This window comes from Vicugna pacos, chromosome 4 (assembly GCF_048564905.1).
Source record: "Vicugna pacos chromosome 4, VicPac4, whole genome shotgun sequence".
Taxonomy (NCBI): Eukaryota; Metazoa; Chordata; class Mammalia; order Artiodactyla; family Camelidae; genus Vicugna; species Vicugna pacos.
Genome location: NC_132990.1, coordinates 68,967,983 through 68,980,813, shown reverse-complemented (window position 1 = coordinate 68,980,813; position 12,831 = coordinate 68,967,983). Strand labels below are relative to the sequence as shown.

The following is a 12,831-nucleotide window of genomic DNA, read 5'->3' as shown; positions in this document are numbered from 1 at the left end:
GGACTGAGTGATGATTAATATTTATCATAGTGACTCCTCCATCAGTGCTGGCTACTGAGTGTTTAAATTAAGCAGGACCCCACACTTTTCTATAGTGGATATACAGTGTGAATAAAGAATAAATGTTTGGTTCTAAGGTCTGAAGATTTTGAGATTTTTTTGTTTCCACAGCTTAACCTAGCTTACCCTGACTGATACAAGTTGCTTTTAACAGGATATAAAAGGCATTTCAGTGAAGATTCTGACCATGTGAGCAACAGAAAAATTAAGAAGGAAGGGAAAAGAAGTCAGGTACTGAGAACTCACACTGTGATGACAATTTGGTGTTGGTGGGGGAGTAAATCTGCTTTGTATGGTCTTCTATTTCTCCTGTCCTATTCCTCCTGCTCTCAAAGTGAAGAAGCCCCACAGGGTTTTTCACTGTCTCTCAAACTGTCTTTCAATGTTTACTGATTTTATCTGCTTGGGTGCTTTCTACTATTTTTTTTAAATTGAAGTGTAGCTGATTTATATATTAGTTTCAGAGGTACAACACAGTGATTCAATATTTTTATAGCTTATACTCCATTTAAAGTTATGACAAAATAATGGCTATACTTCCCTGTGCTGTACAATATACCCTTGCTGCTTATTTATTTTATACATTGCCGTTTAAAAAATTATTTTGTATATTTTATTTACTTTTTATTGAGCTGTAGTTGACATAAAATATTATGTTACTTTCAGGTGTCCAATATAGTGATCATTATGAAATGATCACCATGATAATTCTAGTAACCATCTGTCACTGCACAAAATTATTAGAATATTATTAACTATATTCCTTATGCTTATGCATTATAATTTATACCTCTTAATTCCCTACCTTTATCTTGCCCTTCTTCCTTTGCCTTACCTTGCTGGTAACCACCCATTTGTCTTCTATATCTGTAAGTCTGTTTCTGTTTTATTCCATTTATTAATTTGTTTTGTTTTTTAGATTCCACATGTAAGTGATAACAGAGTATTTATATTTCTCTGCCTGACTTTTTTCACTAAGCATAATACCCTACAGGTCCATCCATGTTGTTGCAAATGGCAGAATTTCATTCCTTCTTAATGGCTGAGGAATGTGTCTTCTTTATCCATATCTTCATTATCCATCCATCTGTTGATGAACACTTAGGTTGCTTCCATATCTTGGCTATTGTAAATAAAGCTGCTGGGAACACTGGAGTGCATGTATCTTTTTGAGTTAGTGTTTTTAATTTTTGGGTATATTCCCAGGAATAGAATTACTGGATTGTATGGCAGTTCTATTTTTAGTTTCTGAGGAAAATCCAGTTTTCCATATTGACGGCACCAATTTCCATTCCCACCAACAGTGTACTAGGGATCCCTTTTCCCTACATCCTTGTCAGCATTTGTGATTTGTAGACTTTTTGATGTAGCCTTCCTGAGAGGTGTGAGGTGATATGTTACTGTGGCTCTGATATGCATTTTTCTGATAATTAGAGATATTGAGCATCTTTTCATGTGCCCATTGGCAATCAGTATATCTTCTTTTGAAAAATATTCGGGTTTTTTTTTTTTGCCCATTTTTAAGTGTATTGTTTGCTTTTTGATATTAAGTTGTATGAGCTGTTTATATATTTTGAGTATTAACCAAATATTTTCTCCCATTCAGTTGATTGTCTTTTTATTTCGTCTATGGTTTCCTTTGCTGTGCAAAAATTTGAAGTTTAATTGGGTCCTGTTTGTTTATTTTTGCTTTTGTTCCTTTTGCCTTAGGAGAAAAATCTAGAAAATTATTGCTATAATTTATGTCAAAGTGTGGTCTGCCTACGTTCTCCTCTAGGAGTTTCAGGGTTTCAGGCCTCACATTTAGGTCTTTAATCCATTTTGCGTTTATTTTTGTATATGATTTGAAAAACTGATTTCCACTATTTGAAATGCTCTGCCCACTTCCCCTTCTATGGAATCTTCAACTCTCAAATTTCAGATTGACTTTACGGACAATCTTAGGTCATTCCTCCGAGAAGTTTTTCCCAATTTTCTATCAAATCTGTGTTATTTCTTATTTAAAAAAATAATAAGACTTTATAATTTCTTGAGCACTAGCCAGTGTCAAGCATATGAAATGTTTATTTTGGGATAGATTTATCCCACTACATGGGTGGCAGAAACTGGTTTTCTATCTGGATTCCTAGCAGTATTGGCCTGGGATTGAACATATATTTGTTCAAGATCATTGATAGAGACCACGTATTCTAGCTTTCGGGTCAGTGCTCTTACTGCTATTCAACATTACCTCACGTGACCTCTTTGGGTACCATGTGAAAAATGAGTAGGAAGGAGGGAGAACCTGATCATCTCTTAGGTCATCCCCCAGTGATGACATCCTGTCTTGTTGTTCTTTCTATGAGTGAATTCTGTCCCTTAATTTCCTCAAACCCCTCTTCATATCTTTGTTCCTCAGGCTGTAGATGAATGGGTTCAGCATGGGGGTCACTATTGTGTACATAACTGTGGCTACCCGGTCCTTCACCACTGAGTACATGGACAGGGGCCTAAAATAGACATAGATGACACTCCCATAGAACAAAACCACTACGGAGAGGTGGGAGCCACAGGTAGAGAAGGCCTTCCACTTCCCGGCTGCAGACGGGATTTTGAGCACAGTGATGATGATTCGCAGGTAGGAGAAGAGAATGCACAGGAAGGGAGTCACAATGACAGCCAGGGTCTCAGTCATGACCACAATCTGGTTGGAAGATGTGTCAGAGCAGGACAGCTTTAGCACAGGCTGGGTATCACAAAAGAAGTGCTTGATGACATGGGAGGCACAGAAAGACAGGTGGGACATGAGTACCACACGCAGCAGGGAGTGCAGGTGAGAGATGGTGCAAGATCCCAGCAGCATGAGGAGGCAACGCCGTGGGCTCATCACCACATTGTATCGAAAGGGGTTGCAGATGGCTACCAGCCGATCTATGGCCATTGAGGCCAGCAGGTAGCTGTCAGTATTTGCAAAGGCCATGAAGAAGTACATCTGGACCAGGCAGCCCACATAGGAGATAGACTTTGTGTCTGAGAGTAAGTTCACCAGCATCTTGGGCTCAATGTTTGTTGTAAAGCAGATGTCCATGAAGGACAGGCTGCTGAGAAAAAAGTACATAGGGGTGTGGAGTCGGGAGTCAGATTGTATGGCCAGGATGATGACTGCATTCCCAACCAGGGTGACCAGGTACATGGTGAGGAAGACAGCAAAGAGGGGCTTCTGCAGCTGAGGGTTGGAAGAGACGCCCAGAAGGATAAATCCCGAGGTGCTGCTGTAGTTCTTTATCTCCATGTCCTTGACTTCGTCCTGGATGAGGTGTGGAGAAGCCATGGGAGACATGTGAAGGGCAATTTGATTCAGAGGGCTTCTTCCCTAACCTCCAGCCTATAAAGAAAAGAATCCCACTGCTCTTTGTTAGGATATTTATTTCAAGCAGGGGGCAAAATCCAGCAAGTGGGAAGTTAAACAATTTCAAGCTGCTTCCTAAATGAGAAACTAAAGTTTTCCCATGTGATCTTAGGAACTTCTATGTAGCCTAACTTGTCTGAGTTATTCCCAATTCTCTTTTGGAAGGTTCATCTTAGACTGTTTCATGACCAACTGCCTAGCCACCCTCCCCCCATTTTTCTCCTTGTCATAGTGGAAGAGGCTCCTGGGTCCCACCTTGAATCAGGATGCCTTCATACAATAGTCCCCATGACTGAGGTCCCCGTGTCACGATTCTTTCCTACTCATATGTCAAGAGGTGGTGGTGGTGGTGGGGATGGGACCAAAATGAGCATCAGATTTAGTCAATGCTCCCTGGTCCCACAGAGTTCAGATGAGAATTTGTTATGTCTTCAGTGCAAATACTTGCTTAATGTTGATTTAAGCAGTTCTGTTTGGCTAACAATGATCTGGACACTTAAATTCTAAGTTTTTGGTTCAGGGATGCCACTGAAAATAGGAATACATTTGACCATTGAGCAACATGGGTTTGAACCTTGGGGGTCCACTTTTTTCAATAAATATGTAGTATAGTTCTACATGATCCATGGGTTGGTTGAATTCGTGGATGTGGAACCCATGGATATGGAGTGCCTGCTGACTGTGAAGTTACATGTGATTTTTTGACTGTGGGAAGGGTCAATGCCCTTTACCCCTGTGTTGTTCAAGGGTCAACTGTACTACCAGGCATATCCTACCCTGTTACTGAGTTTATTTCTTTAAATAAATAATATTCTTTTGTGATTGAAGCTATGAAGTTCTCATTCTAAATATTCAAATATTACAGGAATATAAACCTTGGAATGTAAGAGTCTCATTCTCACTAATATTATACAAAGAGAAGGTGCAGATGGCCTCTAGTTACCTCTGTTGTGCTACATTGCTTGGATGGTAGTCTAAGCTATTGAAAAAGCAAAATTAATGAAATGGAGGCATAAATATCAGATAAAGTGAAATTGTCATTTAAAAAAAAGTGATTTGGCTGTCTATTGAGAAAAACCCAAAATAACCATCTGAAAACTTTTAAAATCTATGAAGATTTCACCAGCGTCCTGATACAAGGTAGGTATACAAATATTAATGCTTTTCCTCTATTAGGAAAATGTAAAAAAGAAAGGAGTTTCAATTGACAATGGTATGAAAGTCCAAAATATAATTAGGAACAAACACAAGAAGGGAAAAAAAAAAGAGATGAGAAATAACTATCTGGAGAAACTATGGCAGAATAGAAAGGACGGTCTAAAAAGGAAGACTCAATGTTTTAAAATGTCGATTCTTAGTTTCCAAGTATAAGTGATACCACACACAGCATTTGTATTCCTCTATCTGACTTCTTTCACAGCATAATGCCCTCTAGGTCCATCCATACTGTTGTGGTAGGATTTCCTTCTCTCTTATGACTGAATCTAGAAAAGACAAACTCTTGGAAACAGAGAGTAGATTGGTAGTTTCCAGAGGCTGAAGGGTGGAGGAAATGGGGTACAAATTTCCGGTTACAAGGCAAATAAGTTCTGGGGATCTATGGTAGTGCAGTTAACAATACTGTATTATATATTTGAATTTTGATAAAAGACTACATGATTTTTTAAAATTTATTTTTGTTGATATGTAATTGACAAATAACGTTGTGTAAGTTAAGATGTAAAATGTGTTGATTTGATACATTTATATTTTGCAGGGTAGTTACCAGCATAGCATTAGCTAACACCTCTATCACCTTGCAAAATTATCATTTCTTTTTTTTGTGGTGGGATCAGTTAAGATCAAATCTCTTAGCTACTTTTGAAGTGCATGTATAATTTAGTATTGCTGTCTATAATTGATGTGCTCTGTATTAAATCTCCAGCACTTGTTGATCTAATGATTGCAATTTTGTACTCTTATGCAACATTTTCCCAATTTCCCCACCTCCCATCCCTGGTGACCACTCTTTTCTTAAGAGAGTAGATCTTGTTGTTGTCACCACACACGCATACACAAAGGTAATTGTGTGAGCTGATGGAGGTGTTAATTAACCCTACTGTGGCAGTCATTTTGAAATTAATAAGTGTATCAAATCATCACATTGTACACCTTAAATTTACAGTATGTTACATGCCATACTGTATAGATACATCTCTATAAATCTGGAAAAAAGCCAATTCTCAAATTAATAAAATGCAATTCACCTATAATAACACCCAAAGGGAGTTTTTAATGGGACTTGAGAAGGTCATTCTAAAATTCATCTAGATGAGTAAATGGCTAAGGAAAGACAAGATAATTTTGAAAAAAAATTAGAAAAATGACAGAGAAGTTTTCGAACTGAAAATCAAACACATGATAATGAAAATCAATAAAGTAACAATGAAAATCAAACAGGTAACACAGAGAAAAACCAATCAATGAATCAAAATGAAGAATTTTGTATACCTGTATTTATGCATGTATATATAGATCTAGACCTATATGTAACTTAATATATAATAAAGATTTTTTCATATTAATGGAGAAAGGATGGACTATTAAGTAGGTGCCATTTATGACAGCTGGATGAACATTTGGAAAAAATAAGGCTAGATTTCTATCTAATCTGCAGATAGAAATTAAACCCATGTGAATGAATGAATCATATAAATATAAAAACCCACGCCATAAAACATATTGGCCAAAAATAAAGGAGCATATTTTACTGGTCTCAGGATAAGGATGCCATTCCAAGCAAGAAATAAAATGTGGAGGCATGAATGACAAAGTACTGTACTCAAAAATGTGAAAAATTACACCCAAAGAGACCATACAGAAAGCTAAAATATAAACTACTGACTCAAAGGAAATATCTGCAACAGATTTAGCAAAGAAAACATATGAGAAGATGTTCAACCTAATTGGTAATCAGAAAATGTAAATTAGACTTAAGTACAATAATCCATAAATTTCTGGGGACAATTTCCAAAAGGAAAAAGACCTTCACATACCTGGTCATTAAAAGGTAATCAGTATAAGCTTTTTGGGGGTCTCTATCAGATTTGAAAATCTGCGCCTCCTTATCCAATAATACAGCTTATAGAAATCTATCCTTTAAAAATAGTCATATATCTGTAGCACAAAGTTATGTATAACAAAGTTATATATATAAAGTTATACACATTTTTATTGTAGCATTGCTTATAATACCAAATAAAACAATACAAACAAATAAAACAATACAAATGAAACAACACATAGATAACCCAACCTAAATACCCACAAATAGTTTAATTATTAAAACAATTTATAGTGAATTTGCATTACTCAATACTCCACAGTCTCTAAAGAAATGAGATGACTAATGTTTGTCACCACAGAGTAGCACTCAGTACACTTCACACACTGAGCTAAGTGCTTTGCACATCTCTATCATTTTCTTGTCTCTAAATTCTAAGAGACAGGCATATTATCCCCACATTTTACAGATAAAAAAAATGAGAGTTTAGCAAAGTTAAAGAACTTACCAGATCCCCTAATTAGCCAGTGGTGGAGCTGGGATTTGAATGCAGGCAGTCTGATGGCAGAGTGGAAGTCATACATTGCCAAGCTGTGTTGTCACCATTACACTACTGCATATGAGATTTTGTTTAGTGACAAAAGCAAGTTGCAGAACAATGGATATAGAAGAATCGCATTTTTTGTAAAGAAAAATATCTCCTTTATATGTTGTGTTTGTTGTGGGGTGTGGTGGAAGTGAGAATGAAGGGATGGAGTGGGGAATACCTTCCATATTTAACTTTATATTATGTGTTTGCTTTTAAAAATAAGGAACACATTTTACAATTAAGAAGATGAGTGTTCCCTCTAATTCCACTTCCCAGAGAACAAGAGTTGTGTGCATGTTTAAAAGTTTCTTTCTCTGCATGGATATATACACATATATTCAGAAATGGGGTCATATTATCCACAATGCTTTTTCTCCCATTATAGACAGTGTTGCAGTGGATATTTTTGTATATGAATGTTTTGCACTCATGAGAGAGTTTCTATGGTATGGAATATATTCTGAGAGATGGAATGCTAAGTTGGAGTTTATGAACATAGAAAATTTTGATATTGCCAATCAGACACAACTTCCCTTCAGCCCACCTCTGGGAAATATATGCATTTGACCCTGGACTTCCCTCCTCCTTCCCTTGTTTCGCCCTCTGTGTCTTTCAGCCTCATTCCTTGGACTTTATTTTCCCTGGTGGTGAAGGGCTAGCTGACCCTCATTGGTCCTGAACCTGAAATTCCCCAGATCTCTGTGACATTTCTCAGGACAGTAGTTAGACCCTTTCTCACTTGGCTGAAGCTGATAACGCTGTATATTTCCTCATGCCTTGGGCAGGTCATTTCACCTTAGTGTACCCATCAATAAGATGAGGGTGGTTCTACTTTCTGCCTGCCTATTTCTGTCACTGAACTCAAATGACATTAGATATATTCTTTATAACCTTGATAACATCATGGCATCAAATTGTATGCATTAAATATGTGCAGGTTTGTATATCAATTATACTTCAGTAAAGCTGTAAAACAAAGGCAGCCCTGCACGGCCTGGACATGGGTAGTGATAGAAGGACCATGCCCATTTGTCCATGAAAACTTTTCAAAGATAGACCTGAAAAGAACTCAATGGATTTGACTGCAGTTGGTTGAGCAGCCTTACAGGTGAACGTTCATTCCACCTACTTGCAATACTTCTTTGTTGCTCCCAGAGCATAGTTAGAGGAGGTAATTACATATGTTGCTGTTCCTGAGATTTTGATGGGAAAATGCAGTGTCAATGAAGGAGGGGGCTAGAATTCAGCAGTGACCTGCCTGTGCTCCCTCCCAAATGTTTAGCCTCCCTCCCCACGCTGTAGGTTTTACATGACCCACATAAGGTGGAGGGAGGTTGCTGCTTTGTGATGATTACGAAGAAGCGCGGGGTTTTCATTCACAGTCAATTTAAGAGTAAAAATCAAAGCATTTTTCATTTCTTCCAAAAGCACAATGATAATGACTCAGTTGGATCGTGTACATTCTTGAGTTCATTATTAATTACATACATTATTTTACCACCTTCTTATTATTGAAATAAGATAATATATGCTAACATATCTTTACATGGTATAGGACTTTGTAAATGAAAGTTATAATGGGTAGTAATGAAAAATTTTGTGTAACTGGCAAAATAAAAAAGAGAGTTGAGTGAAAGAGTTTGGTAGAGCTTTCTATGGTGTTTAATATTATTGCTCATAAATAATAAGCTAGAGAAATGACATTTTAATGATGAGACTTGTCATCAGTTACTGGAGGAACTGGTAACTTTCCAAATCTTTAAATCACAACATCTCACCTTTAGAGGTATCTACTTCCTTCCTTGATAGATGGGAAATAGAGACTATTTTTGTAGTTGTCTACTTTCTCCACTGGAATTTTCTGATTTGTGGCCATTTATCATCTCAGGTGGGTTTTCCCTTCCTTGATTCCTCAGCACATCTGCAGGGCCCTTCTCTTAATCACCAGCCCGTCTGAAACCAGGAAGTATTAACTTGGAGAGCATAATGCAGTTCCTAAATAGGATATAAAAGTGCTTGGTGGGTAATACATTGGTGCAAAATTGTCCATCTTTCATGCACCTGCTCCCCTGAATGAGCAAGCACAGCTGAAAAGTGCTAAACTGAAAAAAAAATTACTGGACTTTTTACTGGACAGATTTTGTGCTTAGTTCTTGTCTCAGGGAATCCTCAAAATCGTGCTATGATATTAGTAGCTTTCTTATCCTCCTTTTATAGATAAAGAGACTGAAGTTCAGAGAGTCACACAGCTGGTATATATAAAATGCAAATTCAGGTATGCCTGATTGCAAATTGTGTGTTTTAAGCCACTTTATCATACTTCTTCCCCAAACCATCATCGTATGGTAGAGAACTCAGCTGTTGTGTCCTTTGCAAGCAGATGTCCTCTTCCTGCCAACTGCCTTAAGCCTCCTTGCTGACCCGCTCCTCCTCCTCCCCTCTTTGCTCCCACACATTGGGATCCTTTCATTTCCTTCCTTCTACTCCCACCCCTACCTCCCATTCCCCTTTTCAGAGTGTTCCTTCCCTTTCTGGCTTTCTGAAGTCTCTCCTTTCTGCCTAGTTTTTACTCCCATATCAGATTAAAGCTTTGCCCAGCCTTTCCCAGGTGTTAAATTCTGAATTCCAAGGCAAGTAGACTTTTTAAATGTGCCCATTGGAATTCTTCTTGTGAATAACTGTCTTCTCTCTGTCTCAACACACCTTTGGTATCCATCTGATCCCCCAGAGGTGCTTCAAGTGGGACTTTTGCTGAAAACCTCCCTCCTCTGTTCCTCTGCTGAGCTGGCAATGCCTCCCCTGATGTTTCCACCTTGAGACCCCCCACTTCATTGCAACCCCTTCCCACGTATATCTTCAATCGTGGTCGTATAATAGCTAGCAATTCCATAGTGATTACGTGAGCCAGACACTGCTGTAAAATCTTTGCATATATTAAGACATTTAGCCTTTATGGCACCACATTATGCAGATAATGAAAGTGAGGTAGAGGAATTGAAGTGACTTGTGGAAGGAAGGCCACCCAGCCAGGTGGTGGTGGAGTCCAGCTTCAGAAACCATGCTCCTTACCCTGCATTATTGAACTTTCTTCTTCACTTGTCCCCCTCCTGACCTCATTTTCTGGAGGAGATGACTTTGTGGCTCTGGGTTGCAGGTAGTGGGCTGTGCCCTTTAAGGCAGGGTTCTCCAAATTGTGTGATATGTGATTAAAGGGAAAGAGAGGAAAAACTAGAGGAGAGGCAGTGTTTCCTGGCTTTTGAGATGGGGGGGAGAAATAGGGTTAGAAAAATGGAAGATCAAATGAAGATGTTGACCCCACAAAGACCCCTCAGCCTGCCTACCTATGGGCTTGACAGGGGAGATTCAGGGTCCTCACCAGGCTTGGGGTCCTGCCTGCGGGTTATGATCAGGCTCCGAATCTCTGAGGAGGGAGGCAGCTTGAGGTGCTGATCTCACATCACAGATGTGCTGGTGTTTCTCCCCACCTACAGTGGGAACTGCTGATAGACCTGGAGACCAGGGGCGTGTCCTCCCCCCCGTGCCAGGGCCCTGAGGGGACAGGCCCTGCAGCCTTCCCAGGAGAGGAGAGCACTGCTGATGCCCTCGCTGAGCTCTGTGTCCGGGAGACTGGGGAGCTGGGCTCCAGAGGTGTAGCCTCTACCCCAGGGAAGGGCATCAGGGCCACGCAGCCGCAGGGGTAAATGTATGTTCATGCATACGCATGTGTACTGTGTATGTGTGTGTGTGTGTGTGTGTGTGCACTCTGTGTGCCCTCTGGACACACTTGTGGGCCTGTGCATGTCAGCGTGTTGGCTGGAAGGAGAGGTGATGGCCTCTGACACACTGAGGGTCTGTGTCTGCAGGGAAGAGTGTGCCTGGTGCCGGTGTCATGTGGTGGGGAAGGGATTAAGGTACAAACTCTGGCACCAGACTGAATAGATTCAGATGCCAACTAGGACTCTTTCAAGCTGTGTGCGCTCTTGCAGTATTTAACCTTTCTGTGCCTCATGTTTCGTTGTTTGTCCTTCTGAAGCATTTATTTCTTGTTTCTTAAGCCAGGCTTCTTGTTTTTTGAATTCCAATTCCACCAATTCCTTAAAAGGGTGAATCTGGACAAGTTATTTATCTTCCCTAACCCACACTGTCCTCACCTGTAAGTGACATATCAGTCACAACTTTTAGACAGATATTTTGTTTTTTCCATTTTTTCTCTTTAAATAGACTTTATCCTTTAGAACAATTATAGATTCCCAGCAAAATTGGTCACAAAGTTTACCATATCCCCCGTCTCTGTATGTACATCATCTCTCCTATTACTAACACCTTGCCCCAGAGCAGTGCACTCATTACAATCGATAAGCCTACATTGATGCAGAATCACCCAAAGCCCACGGTTTATATTAGGGTTCATTCTTGCTGCTGCACATCTATGGGTTTTGATAAATGTGTAATGATACATATCATGGAGGACAGTTTCCTAAGAATGCTTTTATTGCCCTAAAAATCCTCTGTGCTCTGCCAGTTCATTCCTCCCTCCCCTAACACCTGCAACCACTGATCTTTCAATGTTTGCCCAATTTTCCTTTTCTAGTGTGTCATTTAGTTGGAATCATATATCACGTAGTATTTTTGGATTGGTCTTTTTCACTTAGTAACATGCGTTTAAGATTCTCCCTCTGTTTTCATGGTTTGATAGCACATTTCCTTTCGTTGCTGAATAGTACTCCGTTGTCTGTAGGTTACCACAGTTTATTTATCCGTTCGTCTGCTGAAGCACATCTTGGTTGCTTTCGAGTTTTGGCAATTACAGATAAAGCTGCTATAAACATGTGTAGTTTTTTTGTGTGGATGTAAGATTTCAAGATTTCAACTCCTTTGGGTAAATATCAAGTGGCATGATTGCTGGATCGTATGCTAAGAGTATGTTTAGTTTTGTGAGAAACTTCCAAAGTGCCTTCCAAAGTGGCTGCAGCATTTTGCATTTCCACCAGCAACAGATGAGAGTTCCTTCTTGGTCTATGTCTTCCCCAGCTCTTGGTGATTAAAGGTATGTCTTTTTTTTTGGACAAATAGAAAATTTCATTTTACATAGAACTGTACGTGATGCACAGATTTTAATAAGTCACAGTGAGACGTTAAATCTGCCTATTCATATTTGAACACCTTAACATTAAAACGTTCTTAATAAAACTTTTAATTTTTACAAAAAAAATGCTGCTAGTCAATGCTCTTGCTTTTCTACCAATGATCTTTACATCCCTCTTCTCCAGCCATAAATAAAAGAAAATTAAGACATGTTCATCAGGAGAATAGGGACATACCCAAAGAGGGTGACTTTAGAAACTATTTATGTACACAGTACTGTACTAGAATAATGGGTATGTTCTTGACTTTGGCAACTCTAATAGGCATGTAGTGGTATATCCCTGTGGTTTTAATTTGCACTTTCCTGATGGCATAAAATGTTGAGCATCTTTTCATATTTATTTGCCCTTTGTATATCTTCTTTGGTGAACTACCTGTTCACATCTTTTGCCCATTTTTAAAATCAGAGTGTTTGCTTTCTTATTCTTGAGTTTTAAGAATTCTTTGTCTATTTTGGATAACAATCTTTAATCAGATAAGTCTTTCACAAATATTTTCTCCCAGTCTATGTGTTATCTTATTTTCTTGACAGTCTTTCACAGAGCAGAATTTTTTAATTTTAATGAAGTCCAGCTAATCATTTTTTTTCATGGATTTGCCTTTGGT

At 38.9% G+C, this 12,831-nt stretch overlaps 1 protein-coding gene across 1 annotated transcript; it reads right to left on the bottom strand.

The window, feature by feature from the left end:
* Positions 1-2,398: 2,398 nt before the first annotated feature.
* Positions 2,399-3,370, bottom strand: LOC102538502 (olfactory receptor 1L4-like). Its single transcript, XM_006205543.2, has one exon. The coding sequence runs from the start codon at positions 3,368-3,370 to the stop codon at positions 2,399-2,401; it is 972 nt and encodes a 323-aa protein (XP_006205605.3).
* Positions 3,371-12,831: the final 9,461 nt, after the last annotated feature.